The sequence below is a fragment of the Phragmites australis genome, chromosome 18 (assembly GCF_958298935.1).
Source record: "Phragmites australis chromosome 18, lpPhrAust1.1, whole genome shotgun sequence".
Taxonomy (NCBI): Eukaryota; Viridiplantae; Streptophyta; class Magnoliopsida; order Poales; family Poaceae; genus Phragmites; species Phragmites australis.
In genome coordinates this window covers 25,789,532-25,809,368 of record NC_084938.1, presented here as the reverse complement: position 1 = coordinate 25,809,368, position 19,837 = coordinate 25,789,532, and the positions used below count along the sequence as shown (strand labels likewise).

Below are 19,837 nucleotides of genomic sequence, written 5' to 3'. Positions count from 1 at the left end.
TCTCTAGTATACACATACTTGCTTTGTTTGGTCATCTTTTGGAGAAGATGTTAAAGTCGAATAGAAACCGAACCTCAGTGAAATGCCAGTGCATTTAGAGCTTGTCGTATCAATGCCACGTCCTAGAGGATGTGAGATCTTTTAAAGTTGCAAATGACAGTGCTTACTAACATTATGTTTGGTAGAAATTTACCTTTTAATTTCACATCAGATTTTAAGTTTATAAGTTAAAAAAATATTTATTTTTAGTTTAAAATAGAAATAAGATTGGTTAGCCAAATACCTTCAGTGAACTCGTAGTTCTAATTTCATAAATTTCTGAAGCTAGGAATACCGAACTTTAAGAATTATCCTTAGAGATAGAGGTTTGCCAAACATATCATAAATAAACAAACACACATGGCGATTTCAAATTACTCCCCTTACAGTGTGAAGACACCAGCACCATCTAGCCTCAATTGATTTAGAGCGGTTGCTTGTGTTGTGTTGAATGTTTCTAGAACAATGTATGCGTAAGGTATATAGTCGATGAATCTGCCGTCTCCGTGGTCACATTGAAAGTCGAATGATACTCTTACTCCGAACAAGAAGTTCAACATGTGACACCAGCACATTTCCTCTAAGATGACAAATACAACCATACATTGAATCATCGCTCAATCTATACTCTATAAAATAAACAAGTTATAACAGATTTAAACAATCTTTATCATACATTTTATACGATTAAACGGTTTAAAATTAAATTTAGTTGCTCCTATCCTCTCCTCTTAATTGTTTGAAAACTTCTTATCAATTTAGAAACATGCAATTAATAGGAGTTATCCACATAAAAAAGTATTAATACATAATTATTTCATTCAATCTATAACGTGCATTCTTAGCTTTTTATTTTTCAATTATTTTTATCTGTGAAATTTTTTTATTCTATCATAATATTATTAATTTTACGTAAGTGAAACTCATCACGTGTTAAACGGTCAGTTTCTAACTTTGAATCGTGTAGCTTGGACGGGAGCTTCCAAGACAAACTTTTTTTCTGCCTAAACAAGTGGGGCCACCTGTCAGTGGAGCACGGACAAAACTTCCTGCAAACCGCGTGTGTGCCTAGCTGCGGGCGTGTTGCAGGGCGGCCGTTCGGTGGGGTGGGGGATGGAAGGAAGGCACGCACAGCCAAACACAAGTCAGTGACGCGAATCGGTTTCGCGGTTTGTTTACTCGGTAGGGCTGGCCGCCAATGATCCTCGTTTGCACGCCACACCGCTCTAGCGTGGCCTGCTGCTGCTCCAACCGTGTCTGGGAGCCAGATCGACGCCGCTCTTTTCGTCCGGTTTTCCGGGGAAAAAATATGAATGCGGCGGCGCTTCACACCTCTCTTCCTACCATATCATTTGATATCCGTCATTTGTTTTCAACATCATCTAAATAAAAAATTATTGTACATATTTATTATTTGACATATATGATTAATATTAAATAGATTTCATCCACTGTTTTAAGATTCATAATAAGATATGTGACGGTCATCTAAACGATATTGAGGAGGTGGTGTAGATTTTTTTCTTCCATTTTCTAGGGCTTTGTTATCGATTCGAGCGCTCGACTACATACGACGGCACATAACAGTGCACGACAGGCGTAGTTGTCATATCGCATATGTTTCCGCATGTTATGTGATGGTGCATGTATGGGTTGGCGGAGTGTAGAAGCCCCACGCGTCTCTTCGGCTGTGTAGAGAAGACAGAAAAACCACAACAAAACCACACGAGATGCCCGACGGCTACCAACGGCAGACGGCCCGGCAACCGTCATTGCCGCGCACCGGCTCGATTATCATACATGTTTTTAAGCTTGAGAGTTAGTCCTTCCAAGAAAGAAAGAAAAAGTTTACGAGTTGGGATCGAGAATGACCTCATAAACAATGGAACGTAGAGTCTTACATGGATATTTCTTGCAAAATAAGGTGCCAGGAGGGTGTAAAAAACCCGCAAGAAAACCTAGGGATATCTCGTGTTGCCCACCAAAATCGTATGTTATAAAACCCCAACTCAATTATCAAACAAATTTCCAAACTTGCATCTATCGATCTAAATTCTAAAGCACTCCGTGACGCAAATTAGTCGTGCTTTAAACCACACATGACCACTTGACATCTTTCTCCTCTAACTCCGTCACCTTTTGCAGTTTCCTCATTATGTTTGATAGCACGACATACGTTTGCTTCTTTATGATAACCTCACCGCGAGAGCGTTGTTTCCTCATTTGATTCTATAACATACTCATTGTCCTATACCTTGATTGATTAGAGATGGCAATGAGTTAGATCGTGAGCAAAATCATGCCTGATCTAAAACCCGTTAGCCTCCGTTTAATCTGATTCTGAAAGTGTAAACGGATGAAAATTGGTACTAAATCCGTAATTGTCGGGTTTGGGTGCCCGTCGTCGGGTGAGAGTGTGAGATATGGGGTACTGATGAGAGTGAGAGCGGATGGCAAGGCTAGAGGGGGCAATGTGGACGGCGAGGTGCCGTGGCCAAAGTGTCTTGCCTGGTAGTAGCGATAGTGGTGAATGAGGTGTGCGTTTGGCTCTATTGCCTTTGGTTGGTTGGGCCGTATCAGCTACGCTGGATGCCTCCGCACCTAAGCCTAGGTTGCCTACGTAGTGCTACTTGAGGGACTCATAGGCACCTACAGGGCAAAAGTATAAACCCACATCCGATCCCATCCATTTCTGATTCTCGACCCACCAGACTGTGGGAAAAATTTGGCATCTAAACTTGAACCCGGCAAACATAGAACCTGCGGGTACCTGAATTCATGGGTTCAATTGACATCCCTGTGGTTGACCTTAAATTTTGTTGCTGGACGCCATCTAAAATTATCTCCAACAGACATTTTAAAAATTCATCTAATATAATATTATTACAGCATACCCTAACACTATTACAATATTATCTATTTTTCATCTCTAGTAATTACCATATTTTATACATTTCATCACTCTTCTCTTCCCTTTAGACCCACATTCACCCTCCATGAAGAGTAATAAAGGCTGCATTTTTCATCTACAAATTTGAAACCGCCTACTGTCGTCCGCATCCCAATAGACACACTGTAGTAGTAGAAGCCGGCACTGCTGGAACCGTTTGCGGCCTGCACACAATCGGCTGTGCACTGTAGCACTAGAAAAAGAAGTCCGATGGAGTCGGCCTAAGGTCATCTCCAGCAGATACTTTAAAAATTCATCCCCTATAACATTATTATAGCATCCTCTTACACTATTACAATACTCTTTATTTTTTCTATCTCCAGCAGCTATCCTATTTAGTACTTTCTATTACTCTTCTTCTCCCTCTGAACCCACAGTCAACCTCTACAAACAGTATTGCAGATGCTACAATGTAGCAGCAAATTAGGAGTACTAGATTCTCTCTCCCGAACACTGTAACGCTTGATACCGTACCTGCTGGAGAGCTTTTCCAACCATCTGATTGGCAAATTCGAGCGGTACAGTGTTTTATGGGGTACTGTAGCATTAAAAAATGAAGCTGCTGGAGATGACCTAAGCATGCCAGTCAGAGGTTATGGTAGCAAGGTGTAACTGATCTCAGTCTTCCAGATACCGTGAACAAAAAAACTTGTTTCATATACCTCGCACCTGATCTATCTAAAATATATTAAACATAAAAACATGCACGAATCTCAATTCAGAAAAGAAAAAGAAGAATACAATTGTGCCACGTCACTTTTCGATTACACTGCTAGTCCCGGCCGCCGCCGCCACCACGAGCTGCAAGTCCAAACCCACCTCCCACTCCGACGTCGTGCCGTCGTCGGAGCCGCACAAGTGGGACCACCCGCCCTTCTCCGCCGCCCTCGACGAGGCATCCGGTCGCGTCTACGCGCGAGGCGCCCAGGTAAGAAAGAGCTTCCTTACTAACATGATTGCTTAATGCCAGTGACTTTTACTTCTTCTTTTGAAGCGAGGAAACCCCATTTTCCATTCAACATAAACGGAAAACAAGTGTCATGTTACACACCGTTCGAGTTTGAGAGATAGACAACAACACAGTGACTTTTACTTGTTTCGTGTAAAATGGATGCATGTGGCTAGCGTGGCCCTTAAAACTGAACTTGCTCACAAATGTTCACTTTTGCGACTAGAATTGCTTATGGATCTTTTTTGTAGTTGTTGAATACTATCTGTAGCACTCCTTGTGTCTTAGTCTTCACTTTGCGATGTTGCACAATACCCGAAACATCTGAAAAATTCACTAATTGTGGTTGTATATGAATGTTTCTTGTACATCTCTTCTCAAATGTCTCCTTTCCCCCTTACTACTAAAACGCCAATCTTATCTTTACATGTCTTGTCTAGTATTTAGCTGCACTCAATTGATTGTTCTAGATCTATATGCACGATCCTTTCGGGATATCTTTTAAATCTTGCTTTCCGTGAAACAGTTAAAAGCTCCTAAGCTGTGTAAAAAGCCACTACTTTTACATGTTCTCATTTGATAGATCTTTGCGCCTCCTGTGTCTCATGTAGGACATGAAGTGCGTGGGGATGCAATATCTTGAAGCCATGCGCCGTCTCCGTACTGCAGGCTTTGTCCCAGATCGAAACATCTATATAACATTTGTTCCTGACGAAGAGATTGGTGGGCATGAGGGTGTTGAGGCATTTGTTGCATCAAATCTCAGGGGAGCGATCCGGGTTCGAGCCCTGGCGCTCCTCGTGCAGCTCTTTCGCAACTGTGTGAGTGTGGGTCTTCTCTTGGGGAAGAAAAAGAGTTCAAAGACATGAACGTGGGCTTGGTCCTTGATGAGGGGCTTGCATCTCCCGACAAGGAGTACCGGGTGTTCTATGCAGAGCGTAGCCCTTGGTAGCTTGCTATAAAGGCAAAGGGTGCACCAGGGCATGGCGCAAAGTTGTATGATGGTAGTGCAATGGAAAATTTGATGAAGAGCGTAGAGGCTATTCGGAGGTTCAGGACATCACAGTTTGATTAGGTAAAGTCCGGAGAGAAGGCTAAAGGAGATGCTGTGTCAGTGAATTTTGCATACCTGAAGGCTGGCACACCGACACCAACGGTTAGTTGATTTATTTTTCCTGTTACAGATGTGTTGAGTTGCAGTTTTAGTCTTCTACGACTTGTAACTTAATATTTTTTTAGATAATGGAATAAAACATATCCCAGCCTCTACATACAAGGATGTATGTAGCCGAGCTTGGCTTTTAACTAGATCCATTAAGAAAATTAACTAGATCCATTAAAAAATGAGTGAATTGCAAAAAAACACCAGGCTTTGGAGCCATATTGTCACATTGCAACTGGTTTTAGCATTTGTTGCACCTTGAACAGGTTTTAACCCAAGAATCATCGTTTTGCACCACCTTTTAGCATTGAACAAGATGGAGTGGTCTTGGACCCACATGCAGCCATGCAACCTTACATACTTCAACCCCCTGCCCCTCCTTACCACCATAATGATTGAAATTATCACTTAGCCGCCAAATTAATTGAGGCCCAAATGGTTTGGAATGGACTGAGAATTGCATTTTGGCCGTATTAAGCTAGAAGTCACCTCATGAATGCAGCAAAACAAATAGTTCAGTGTAAGAAATTATGTATATGTATAGAATCAGCACGGGCAGGACAAATTAAGGCTATTGAATGTTGTGTTTGTTTATACATAACATTTGTTGAATCCCATCAAACTATTGCAGTTTTTGTTGCAAATATAGATATTTTGACCCAACTAACACTTGATCTACTCAAAACCGGGATCAACGTGCTTATGCTTCTGTCGGGTGGGCCTAAGTCTGTTGCACCGTGATAATAGGTAAAAGGTGGTGCAAAGCGATAATTCTTGGGCCAAAAACTGGTGCAAGGTGCAACAATTGCTAAAAACTGGTGCAATGTGACAATATGGCCCCAAAACCTGGTGTTTTGTGCAATTAAATAAACTGATAGCTTGATACTCTGATCCCTCATGGGTCTGCCAATGTGTTTTTCTTGTTCCAGATTATCCTATCAGATTAATTGAAAATGATAGGATGCATGGGTTAATCAAAAGAACTGACCATCCTATTACACGCCAAAGAAGCGTATTACCAAAAGAACAAACTTCATGTCTCAATCTTGGGTTTCTTCATTGCCACTTGATCCTTTGAGGTGCCATCAGCTTCATCTCAAAAAGAAAATATATCCATCCAACTCCGGGCACCTGGAGACCGGGCACAGCAGCCTCCAATTTCTCATAGAACTCCACAACCTGCACCAAATTTCCTGCAGACCAGACCATGTGACTTTCTGAAAATGTAAGTTGTTTCTCATCTTCCATAAAGTCCAAATGAGAGCAGAACTAATCATATTCAACACTTTATTTCTCTTATCACTAACCCATAATTTTGCCACAGAAAAATAATCATGCACCACATTACACTGTATCAGATTCAGATCAGATAGTTCACCTCACATGGCCCTAGCAATGCAACACTCAAATGAAAGACGATTGGTCGATTCAGAATCAGAGCAAAAGAGACGGGAGCAATCAGAAACCTGCTGTCTCTTACTTAGGTTATCCCTTGTCAGAAGTTCATTGTGAGAACCAACCACAAAAATATATGTATGCGTGGGGGAACGGAAACATTCCACAAAGCATGAACATAAACTGTCATACCTCCCCTACAATTAACCACTGCATATAAAGATTGAACATCATAAATGCCACAAGAATTAAATTTCCAAATAATCTGTCTGCAAGTAACTTTGCACTATCCATATAATTTCGTTGTGTGAAATTCGGAAAGTCTCCAATTATATATCTTTTGGATACCTGTTTGTCAGTTTAAACAGAAGCAATCTGTTCTTGACAACTTTGGGAAGCCAGCCATGACACCTGCTGACAGCTCGAACCTATGGTGGCTCGTGTTTGAAGAAGCTGTGAAGAGAGCCGGTGGCAAGCTTGGTAAGCTGGAGATATTTCCTGCCTCTACTGATGCTCGTTACTTCCGGCATCTTGGATTACCAGCATTCGGTTTCTCTCCTATGGCAAACACACCGATATTGCTCCACGATCATAACGAGGTTTGTGTCGCTGATCTCCATTTGATATCAAGTATTCTTTCTAAATTGTATCTGTACCACCTTTGTTAAGTTAACGTTTTCATATCTTGCAGTTTCTGAGCAAAGATGAGTACCTCAAAGGAATTGGGATATATGAGTCGATCATTAGCGCACTGGCCACTCACAAAGACGACGCCAAAGATGACGAATCCAGGGCCGAGCTATGAGAAATCTCGAGCTTAGCTTGCCTTGTCGCAATTCTTGCCTTGTTGGAGCACCTAGATCATTCTCCTCATGTATCTGATCCTGCGGCGAAATTGGAACAGCAAACACGACCCTTGCACATTTTCAATAAATTTTAACGCTGAGAATAATTGATACTGCAGCTGCAGTTCCGCTGCATGCTTCAGGATTCAGGTTATTGCTACTTGATGGGTCACTGCGGTATAAACCATGCAGTTATTCACCGAATTATCTGGTTATTTTCTGCATTGTACTGTGTTCTTTGTTGCACTTACGTTGCATATAATGGCATGACTTCCATCCTGACTTGCGATCCAACATCCTGTTCCTGCTGTTGGTACAATCGATGATGTACAAATCTTCATGACCAAATATCGTGTTTGTAAGCTTAATTTTCGTGCAACTTAGCATATGATTCTGACAAAAAAAAATTATGTGCGACTTCGTAAGTCGTTCCTACACAAAAAGAATTCTTTTATTTCCTTCATGAGTCCAGTATATGTCTGAAAAATTGTGATTCCTAGCTGTGAACAAAGGCGGACAAATCTTTTTTCTTATGATCTCTTTCCTTTTCGCGCTGAATTCCGTTCCTGTATGAGCACGTAGGTTGACTGGGCAAGCATGAAGAAGCTCCGTTGCAAACAATACTGCACTACAGAAATAGCTCTTGAGCACTAGAGTCCACACTCCAAACAAGCAATTCACGCATGATAAAATCATGAACCTGCCATATTGTGGATATAATAGAGACTATGTTGCAATTATAAATGACAATCGTTACTAAATTTCAACCTGTGCTAATTGTGGCTGCGATGCTCGGGGAGGTAGCTAAGAAGAAAGTGCTCTGAACATAGCTGCTCTCTATTCCCAGGCAGAATGATGGCTGATCGATTTGTGTTGTAGTTTGTCATCAAGGCCGTTACTATTACTTTCATGTTTGATGGGTTTCAATTGGTTCTTGCGAAACTTTAGTCCTACTTGCTCCAAGTCCTATTGTAGCTCTGTATGTGAGATCATTTTCAACCCTGCATGCACAGATGAGTGTAACTAATAGTCCATATGTGTGGTTAAGTGCAAATGCAAAGCTGAACCAGGAACATCATATTCTCCTCACTGGATATGTGTCTTTTGTAGCCCAAAAAATACTAATTGTAAAAATTTAACCTAATAATTCATCTTGTGCATAATAACAATAGGTGTAACTAATACCTACAATAAACTCAGTATTTCTCGACAATACAGACAAAACTTGTAGCAGCTTATCAAATTTGCGCACCTCAGTCGTTAAATGTGTGCATATCGAATGGCATACAACGTCGATACCATATCTAATTAAAAGGCAAAGCTACAGCCGCCCTGCTGATTTGGGACTGTAAACAGTGTCATTTTAATACTAGGAAAACACCCAAGAAATTAAATAATCGGCTGTAGTGAGTCTTTGTAGTGAATAATCAGTAAATGTAGGACAAGCCAAAAATGCACACGTATGGCTTATCAATCGTTTATTTGTATTGAGATTTGTGCTGGAGAGGTAGTTTAAAAAATCATGAAATAGGTGAGGGAATCAACATATGGATGAATATTAGGTTCTTTTGTGTTGAGATTAGACATATGTGCACATGCGGCTGCGGAGTTGTATTTCCCCACAAGAACAAAACCATTGCACCGGAGGTGAGACTTACCCCAATTCGCCACTTTCCCTTCATCCGCCACCTCTTCATCTTCCCCTGCAACGTTATCTGTCCTTTGTTCCTACAGGCAGAGAGGGGAAAACAATGAGCTTGCCTAGCAACACAAAATGCTCCAGCGAAAGGAACGATTATTACTAAGGAGAGCAATGATGGAAAACCAAAACCAAGTCACCAACCATTGTTGACGAAAGCAACAGGTGTAGATATGGTAAATGATGATAATTGGACTTGGTATAGCATTGCATACGGTACATCCATCTGATGTTGGCGACAATATGCCACTACTGAGGTGGTATTGAGGAAGGTAGCATTCCTTGTAATGGTAAAAGACAGTGGTGTCACCCACAATGGCACTCCCTCTAATCATAAATACATGTCATTTTAAATAAGACACGATCTCCGATATATAGTTTTGACAATTATTTTTTATTAAAATATATTTATAAAATCTATTGAATTTGTGATATTATGAAAAAGTGTTTTTTTAAGACAATTCATTTTAAGATTTCTAAACTAAATATTTTGAAAACTATTATTAATTAAAGTTTTAAAAGTTTGTTCAAACTTTTTTTCAAAATAATATGTATTTATAACCGAAGAAAGTAAGAAATACCTTAGAGCTCACACACAGATTCCTCTTACCAAAGAAGAGGGTGTTGCCACTGATGCATGTCACCGCGACAATCCTTTCCAGGATAAGGTCAGCTAGCCTGTAAACTGAAAACTGTTGATGAACGCCAAGGCTTGGGCTAATCACCAGAATCTCTGAGTTGCATTCTACCAGATAGTACACAAAAGCTGATTCAGGTTGATGCAAACACATATAGCTTGCATCTGTAAGACCTCTGGGGTGGATCGAGGATTGGGGCTGTTAGAGCTTGGGATTGGGTTGTTAGGGCTCGAGATTGGCTGCTCCCATTGTTAGAGGGATGCCCTTGGCCGGCGGCCTACCTGGCGGAAGCTATGGCTTGTGGGCAGGACAACAAAGCAACAAGGGCATAGCTAGCCGAGGCAGGGGAGGATCACCGGTGGGCGGAATCAGCGGAGGGGGCATCAAGAAGAGATAAGTTAGCATGGTGGCTGATCCCGTTGTAGGTAAGCTGCCTGAGACGGGTAGGTAGGGCAACTGGGGGATTTCTTGTTGGAGATGAGGAGGACAAAGAAACATAAATGCCACACTAAGAAACATAGCTTCAGGTCAGAATTGAAGTGACCGATAGGAATAAAAAAAATTAGGCACCTAAGGAGGAGTGAGTCTTAAAATATACTCCCTCCATTTTAAAATATAGTGTGCAGACCCGACGCGGTCTTCAAAATCAAATTTTAATCATAATTTTTCTCTTCTATTATATTGTGTGTAGCAACAAAATTATAGTCATAGGAAAATACTTTTAAATTCGAATCTAATGATACCATTTTTGTATCACAAAACTTTTATATTGCTAGACTAATGGTTATTCAAAAATTACAAAGTTTGAATCTTGAATTGCGTGCATACCTTATAAAAAAGAAATGGAGGGAGTAATGTTAAGGAAATCACCGAGCAAAGACGACTTTGTGTAGGTAGGAGTGTATGCCTGAGATTAGTGTATGTCTACTATTGAAGACTATTTAGGGTTTGTGGCTTTGGGGACTGGAATTCAAATCCTTAGCTTAAATTTGAACTAAATAATTAAAAATCGTAGAGCGGTCCCTTTCTTCAAACAAGGATTAGATAATTATGCTCCATTTGGAATGTCGGAGTTTTACATAAAACTCAAACAGAAATTGCATGGTTTCTCATGAAATTTATCCAGAAGAGAACCCTGCCATATTCAAGCTAATGAACTCCTTGTTCAAACGCCTCCCTCGTAACCGTCTTGCCGCCACTCGCTTGAGCAGCCGCCGCCTCTACTTCGCACCCTCTCCCGCAACCGCACCCTCTCCTCGCCGCCTTCTCCCGCCTCTGCGTCGAGGGGCCCCTTCCTGCCGTGCTCGCGCTGGTACTGGACCTCGTTGCGGCGGACCTCTACATGGACCCTGCCTCCCTCTGCCATCTCATCAAGCTTTGTGTTCACCATGACACGGATAGCAACGTCTGCCTCATCCACCGACAAATCGCCACCTATGGATCCTCACACAGCGGCTACAGTGGCCTCTTCGTCTCCAACTCCCTCATCTCTATGTACACCAAGTACGGTCTCCTCAATGACACGCTCTGACTGTTCGATGGAATTCCATAGCGAAACGTTGTCTCATGGACGACCGTCGTTGTGGCACTGGCCAACGCTAATGGGAGGAAGGAGGAGGTGCTGAGGTTCCTGGTGGTCATGCAGAGGGACGGTGTGGCTCCCAACGTGTACACGTTCCTTAGCATCCTCGACGTGTGTGGCACACCGGGGGTGCTCACAATCGCGCACGTGAACATTGTGAAGGTTGGGTTGGATTCGGATGTGTTCGTTCGAAGATCCTTGATTGATGCACACATGAAGCTTGGGGATTTGGATGGCGGGCGCTTTGTCTTCGATGAGATGGTGACCAGGGATTTGGTTGTGTGGAATTCCATCATTGCGGGGTGTTAACACTAAAAGGTGTCTTAGCTCTCATGATCATTAGCCCTAACATCATACACACGTAATTGCGGAAGTGTGAGGTGTACTTGCGTTCGGTGACGCTATTAGATGAGGATGAAGAACATGATTGTTGGTTGATGCAGTGCCAGTCGTGGGTGTCGATGACATAGTGAACACCGGTGTGATGCAGAGGTCGATGTTGGTGAAGATCCCATAATCGATATAGCAGCGGCGGTCTTCACTCTGTCCTCAACACACTTAGGATCGGTTAGGGTTTAGGGCGTGGGAGAGGCGTTAACTTTCATAAGTTGATTCCTCTAGCCATCAGACTCCCCCTCATCTAGCTTTATAGTGCTACATGGGGTGGGACCGCAACCAACGTGTTGGTTGCGCCCCCCATCAGGGCACTTACATGAGGGACGTAGTCCCCTTAGGACTCAGTCAAGATGGAGCTACGATCAAACACTAACATTCTCCCCTTGATCGTAAGGCTAACATCATGAGTCTACTCTTGATGAAACAACATACCAAGGTAAAGCGTTACAGCGGCTAATGAAATACCATTGGAACCCAATAACCTATAGCATACTACCCCATCTCAAAATGGATATTCATTATGGTTAATAGGAGTTGGATTGATTTATGGCCCTCTTATCTAGAATCATAGGCTTTTCAATAAATCCACATCGGCAACATAATCATGAAAATTATGGGGTGGTAAGCCTTGAGTGGCACCGCAAGAATTATCTTAATATTCATATGCTTGATATTGATAGTTTGATCCTGGATTCTACCTTTCACAATATAATACTTAATAATAGAGCGTCTCATTAAGGAAGTGATTCTCCATCTTTTAGACCTCTCTGACTCTGACCATTGCATAGTTTGAGGGGGAGCTATTGAGGTTTCTAAAATCCTAATGAAGCACCTAACGATGAGCCTCAACAGTTCCCAACTCGTATGAAGAATATTCGCCTGAATGGCTTAATGATGAATAGAACTTAGTAGAAATTACCGATGGAGCCAAAATAGTAGGTTGAAAATAGGTCTATAAAACAAAGGGTGACTCTAAGGAAAATATCGAAATGTTCAAAGCAAGACTCAAAGAGAAGATATTGATCATAATAAAGTAAAATCATAAGTTAATTGACAACTTCATTTAAGTAAAGTTTAGAAGGGGAAATTCACCATCTTAGTCATAAGAAGTATCTCGGTGAAGCTTCTTACATCCTTTATAATGATATTCATCAAGATAGGTCCAAAGTCATACATTGGCAGAGTACTAAAAAAAAATGCAATATGCATAAGTGCTCTGCCTCGCCTGCTCCTATTGTAAAGGGCAATAAGTTTGGGATATTTTAATATGCAATGACCGAGGAACCTTTATAAAACTGATTAGATGAAGTCGGTTCCTTATGCTTCAGCTGTTAGAAGCTTATGCACTCTGAATTTAGTTTTCGTAAAATAAGATTCCTCCTAATAGAAGGAATATGAAAATATTATTAATAGAGATCCTTCTTAAATTTATAATCCCCTTAGAATTTTCTCTTACTGGAGCCGCTAACGTGATGCACATAATCTTTATTTTCAGCCCTCGGCCTCTCCTCCTCTTGGACATACATCACGATCAAATCACTCATGGTCTACTTCTCCTTCTGAGTGTTGTAATTGATCTTAAATAGAGTAAACTCAAGAGGTAGAGATGTCATAATAAAATGGACAAGAAAATCCTCAGAGATCTCCATGTCCATGCCCTTGAGCTTGGCAACCATGTCAGTCATCATCATAATGTGCTATTTTATGCTGTCGGTCCCATAATACTTAGTGCTTAAAAACCTCTGAATGGGTGTACTGGCATAAACCTTAGATGTGCCTTTGAATTGCTACTCTATGGACATCAGGTACGTCTTAGCAGTACCAGAGTTAGTGATTGCTCCACTTATCCCAACATATATAGAGTTCTTTATAACCATTAGAGATAAACAGTTCGATCGCTCCCACTTTTTAGCAATAGCATCATAAGTTTTCTTAAGTTCATCATAATCCTCCACGCCAATGGCGGGAGTAGTGGGAGCGTCAATCCTAAGTGCATAATCAAGGTCCAGAATGCCAAGGACAACCGTTACTTTTGCTTTCCAAGTGGGAAAATTGCTTTCTGTGAGCTGCTCGATGCCGTCAATTGTGGCAGTAACAGTAGAAACATTAAGAGCGAAAGGAAAAAATAGGCCTGATTAGAACATTATCATGAAGAAATATTTGCATGAATATAACCATACGTTGGTCTGATTAAAATCATGCAAAAATTCAATCCAATCTGTATCACCATTGGGCAGAAAACGAAAAAGAATTTTTAATAAATACATAAATAGCACATAATTACAATCAACGTTGGTCAGAAAGTTATTATAAACCTACATAAAGTTAATCATAAGATTCAACTAGGCCTACTCATGGGCAGCCTAACCTGACTTGGCCTAAAAAAGCCCGACCCGGCCTGACCCGATTAGTGCATAAGGCCTGTCTCGGTCTTAACTTCCCAGCCCGCAAATTTTTTGGGGCCAAGCTCAGGCTTCAAAGATAGGCCTGAAACCCAGAAAAGCACTGGCCTGGCCAAAAAAAATGTTGTTAGGTCGGGCTCGGGCCTAGAATCTCGGCCTGGCATCGGGCACAGGTAGGACTAGGGCTTCTGGTTTTCTAGTCATGCTTTTCAAAGCCCAGCCCAGCTTGGCCTTTGAACAAGTCTAGATTCAGCACACAATCGCAAACAACGTTGGTCAGTATGCAACCATAGCCAAAATGACATCAAAATTCTCTAAATAAATTTTCATGTTCGTTTCAATTTATTCAGAGAATATTTCATAAATTTTAGCACCGAAAATGTCATAATTTTGGGCCACATTACTTAATTAAACTAGAACAGAAAAGAAAAACATTAAGTTCATTGGAAAAAATTCTAGTGCAATAAACATTATTTATTTGGGCCATCATGAATTTTTTGTACATTATACATCATTTATTTGGAAATTATCATAAAAAATTACAGTGCAAAAAGGAATACCTTTAAAATTCACTGGAAAACTCAAATAAAAGAAAAAGCCCATAAACTTTAAAAAATTTGGCCCAAGACATAAAGAAAAATGGCCCAAAAGGGCCTCACGAGGTGCTTGGCCCAAGCACATGCGCGCGACCCAACTTGTCTAGGGCGGCCCGAGTATGACACTGGCCTAGTTCAGTGAGCCAACCCATAAACTCACGACAGCGGCCCAGTAGCGTACGTGCATGCACCCACGAATGACAATGGCGGCCTAGCAGCATACGCACGCGCGGGGTGGCCCTAAACAACATAGAGAGGAAGAGAGAGCGTGCCTCACCGTCCGATCTCATCTAATGGCCCGCCAGTGATTTCACCTGGGACAAAACCGCGTCGACACCGACTGAACCCTAACCTAGACCATTTCCCCCCTTTCCTCTCAATTTCACTGCACGAGAGAGCGGCAGTGGTTGTGGGAGCTACGACGTTGCACAGCCATCGGCGCAACGCTGCTGGCTTTATTCTGTGAGAGGGAGAGGGAGAGAGGACAACGCGGAGGGAGGACACAAGGTGGCACTACCGAGGCTCTACCCGCTGGTGAGCGCGCATGACTTAGGTGGTGCGCGCCGCCGTCGGTGGAGCTGCGGTGGCGCCTGAAAAAGAGAATGCGCGCAGTGAGAAGAGATGGCGACGACGACTAGAAGATGCCAGCGATTCAGAGAATGCGCTCACGACCAAGGCCGAGGGGAGAACCACCGGAAAATCTGGTGGCAGTAACTCCGGCATCCTCGACGGTGAACCAAAAGTGAGTATGCCTCCTCCTCTTAGGTCTAGGGTTGCGATTTGGGGGAGATTTGGGCTCAGATTTTGGGGATTTATTCTTAGGGCTGCCAAAAATGGGGATTTAGCTTTAAGGTTTCAGGATACGGGGAGAATGAGGGTTCATTAGCTAGGGTTGGCATTCGGACTTCGTGAATCCTCAAATCCTCTCCTTCTTGATGCTACCCAAGCCCAACAAATCCCACTCCGAGCCCTAATTGGCCATGACGTAGCTCGATTTGATCCCAATCGTCCTTAATCCGGATATCCAATCCAAGATCAACACAAAAGGTCACATTTATTTAACCCAAGCATAAATGGACCCAAAACATGAACATGTATTCATAAAATCATGCTAATTTGATCAATTCGAACCCGAACTAAACATGTGTGCCATCAAACATGAACATTAATCATAAACTGTGAAAAAAAGGTGAACATAATTGCATCTAATTTGCATGAATTAAGGTTAAAATTGTGTCAGATCATAACAAACATAAGCATATATGCACAAACACGACACAACAGTACTGATCCGAGCATAATTGATCTAAACCAGGGGCTAATTCAACTTAAAACACATAATTAACATAGCTAATTGATCTAAGTAGAAGCTAATTAGGCCTAAATTGCATCTAATCCGAAACAAAAATACTTAAACCGAGAACAATTAGAGCTAATTTGCCACTAATTAATATGATTAAGCCTAATTATTCATAATTGGTGTCATTTGAACATGATTAAAACTTGATTAAGCCTAATTAGGTCTGAGTTGAGGCTAATTAGGCTCTGATGCCATTGTTAACACTAAAAGGTGTCTTAAATCATATGATCATTAGCCATAACATCAGACACACGTAATTACGGAAGCGTGAGGTGTACTTGCGTTTGGTGACGCCATCAGATGAGGATGACGAACGTGATTGTTGGTTGATGCAGTGCCAGCCATGGGCATCGATGATGTAGTCGATGCAGTTGTAGCAGTCTTCACCTCGTCCTTAGCACACTTAGGATCGATTAGGATTTAGGGTGTGGGAGAGGCGGTAACTTTCGTGAGTGGATTCCTCATGCCGCCGGACTCCCCCTCATCTAGCTTTATAATGCTGCACGGGATGGGACCGCAACCAACATGTTGGTTACGCCCCCAGTTAGGGCACTTACGTGACAGACGTAGTCCCACTTAGGACTCGGTCATGATGGAGCCGAGAGATCAAACACCAACACGGGGTTAGTGCAGAGCGGAGATGATGTCGGGGGTGGTAGAGCAGTTTGTGAGGATGAAGTATGTCATATTCTTAGCTAACCAGGGCACATTGACGAGTGTCCTACGAGCGTGCACTAGGATGGTCATGCTTGAAGTGAGGAGGCAGGTGCATGCTCATCTGCTCAAGTATGACAAGGACTTGATCCTGCACAATGCGCTTCTTGACATGTACTTCAAGTGCGGGAGCTTGCAGGATGCAGATGCCTTGTTCCGTACAATTCCCCAGAGGGATGTGATCTCGTGGAGCACGATGATATCTGGTTTGGGGCAAAATGGTAGATGCACTGAGGCATTGAGGGTTTTTGACTTGATGAGATACGAAGGAATCACACCGAATCGCATAACTATGATTGGAGTTCTCCTTGCCTGCAGCCATGCGAGGCTACTAAATGATGGTTGGTACTACTTTAGGTCAATGGACAAGCTCTTTGGAATTCTACCTGAGAGAGAACACCATAACTGCATGGTTGATCTCCTTGGCCCGGTAGGGAAGCTCGATGAAGCTATGGATTTCATCCATGGGATGAGCTTTGAGACAAACTCAGTCATATGGAGGACTCTTCTTGGTGCTTTTAGGATGGACAAAAATGCTAATCTTGCAGCATACGTAGCCAGAGAAATCCTTAAACTGGAGCCTGACAACCAAGGTGCTCGCATATTGTTGTTAAACATATATTCAGATCTACGACAATGGACAGATGCTGAGAAATCATGGAAAGCGATGAGAGACCAAGGTGTGAAGAAAGAACCAGGGCGAAGCTAGATTGAGCTGGAAAAATAGGCCCATGTGTTCATTTGTAGGACCGAGAATGTCGAATAGATGGGGGTGAATAGATGCCACAATAAATTTCTTTCAAAATAGATGGTGTTCTCTTATTTTGTCACCCAACGCACCTTAAGGACAAAGTGCAACACAAAACACAGAAACACAACGGAAACATAGGGCTCACCCAGAAGATCCGGCTAGAACAGAATAGAAACTCAAAGAATTCAAAAACCAAACTTGAAGATCCAATCAAAGGTGGGTCTCATTGTTGGAATCGAACACTAAGTTCTATAGCAAACCAATCCATAACTTATCCCCATACAAAGTTTGGAACTTGAGAAGAAAGATTCAAAAATCAAAGATAAGGTCACCGGTTGAAGGAATTCTCCAAGTTGATGATCTAGAGGTAAGGGAGTCTAAAACCCATGAGTATATACTCGTATGTGATTTTTATGTCTCTAGCAATAAGAAGAATGACTTCATAAGGTGCTGAAAATTCAGCCCAAATTCCAAAACGAAAAACACAACGAAACATCGAAAACTTGTAAAATTGCAAAGGAACCAATAGAGAAAAACTAGAAGGAGAAGAATTCAAGCATATGCAAAAATATAAACTTCATTACTCAAAGATGTCAGCTCTATCTTAAACAGATTACAAAGATTTTCACTCAAAACTTTCACCTAATACATAGGCTAAATACTCATTCTTCCTCTCCTCTAAGATCCTAGTACTATGCTCTCAAATGAGTGTCACAATAGACTCATGTAGCTGGTTCATCCTCTCCTATAGCACTACCTCTCTATTTATAGGTCTAAAAAACTTGACCTCTAAGTTTCCTAACTTTTTCCCAAAATATAATTCTTTTGTAGTACACTCATACCTACCATCAAGGATATTTTGGTTAATTTTATTTTCCATTCACCGCACGGCCGTGGTGCTTTTATGACTTAGCTTTGCCTCAACGCAAGCTTTACGATGGTACCACGTACTCCTTCGGTCCTTCCACGGTTTTGAGACTAAACCGTGAAACCCTAACATGCTTCTCAAAGCGTGACCAGTCGTCACTTGCTTCCACCTGAAGCGAGTGCTCCGATGATAACGCGTGTCCTTCATCTTGCGATCTTGACTGCCGGCAAGTCTCTCCCGTTCCCGATCCCTCGGGCCGCCTTGTTACTTGCATTGGCATCCCATTCGCTTGACTTTATCAATACGCTGTCTTCCGCTTAGCCCCGATCATTCTGTCATCGATCGCCAAGTTGCATCCATCACATGAATACCATGAAACAAACAAACACATTTCTCCACACTCCAAAGCATCTTCAGATTAGCACAAATCAAAAACTTCAATTCAGAGCACATCCTGCAGAAAACGTGAACACCAGATGTTCCGGTGTGTTCTGCCCTGCCCCTGAACACCGGACCATCCAGTGAGTGTAGCACCAGAAAATTTTTGCTCTCTGTAAGAAAATATCTGATGAAAGCTTTTGGTGATTTCATATTCATCACCGGATAATCCGGCGTGTGCCAATCCACCAAATCACACTTCTACAACCTCTCTGCAACAAAAGGTCCGGCATATTCTCCGTAGTTCACAAACTCAGCACGAGACTATCCGACATACATATTCAAACTTGGTGCCAAAATCTCCTATCTGCAGAAAATTCTCTGGCGCTCTCTAAGTCCATCGTTGGCTCATCCGGTGTTCGCTCTTATTTCTGCTTCAGCATCGAAAATATTCCGGTGCTCACTTCACTGTAACTCCGGACTATCTGGTGTGGTCAAAAACTCATACACCGGATGTTCTGGTGAGATATAATTTTCTAGACTCTAAAACAGTCTGCTCTAATTTAAATTTTGGTTAGCTATAAATAAGATGACACACAAATAAGCCTATGTGTACCAAAATTATTTTAAATCCAACGTTATTAATAACTTATCACATGTAAATTAAAATATATTTTAACTTGATTTCTTATCTTGCTGTGGGTGACTTATCACACCCATGCTCGGACGCCATAGTTCGGGAGCTGAACCGGTTGATTGGATGGATCAACAAGGATCAACGCTCTCGGTTATGTCCCGCAGACAGAATTTGTGTTGCAGGATCTTGGAAGCGAGCAGAACGAAGATCTGCTGAAATATCACAGCGAGAAGCTGGCGATATCATTTGGAACGATGCACGCGATGGAAGGGAAGCCTGCCTGAATCTTGAAGAACCTGAGAATCTGCGGTGACTGTCACGCATTTGTGAAGCTGGTCTCTAAGAGCGAAGGCAAGGTCATCATCATCATCATCAGGGAGCCGGCTCTGTTCCACCATTTCCAAGGTGGAGTTTGCTCCTGTGGCGACTACTGGTAGCCAGGGATGGTGTTCCACATTGGCATCACTTGGCGAGGT

General features: G+C 42.1%; 1 protein-coding gene and 2 pseudogenes across 1 annotated transcript; 2 read left to right on the top strand and 1 right to left on the bottom strand.

Moving 5' to 3' along the window:
* Positions 1-1,769: 1,769 nt before the first annotated feature.
* LOC133898638 (uncharacterized) lies at positions 1,770-7,300 on the top strand (annotated as a pseudogene).
* Positions 7,301-8,116: 816 nt separating this feature from the next.
* Positions 8,117-10,148, bottom strand: LOC133899557 (uncharacterized). The gene is made up of 3 exons (XM_062340554.1): positions 9,621-10,148; positions 8,999-9,068; positions 8,117-8,341 (listed from the first exon to the last, which is right to left on the bottom strand). The coding sequence occupies exons 1-3, from the start codon at positions 9,828-9,830 to the stop codon at positions 8,307-8,309; spliced, it is 315 nt and encodes a 104-aa protein (XP_062196538.1). The 5' UTR covers positions 9,831-10,148; the 3' UTR covers positions 8,117-8,306.
* On the top strand, positions 10,081-19,798 carry LOC133898636 (pentatricopeptide repeat-containing protein At2g03880, mitochondrial-like; annotated as a pseudogene).
* The last annotated feature ends 39 nt before the right edge of the window (positions 19,799-19,837 follow it).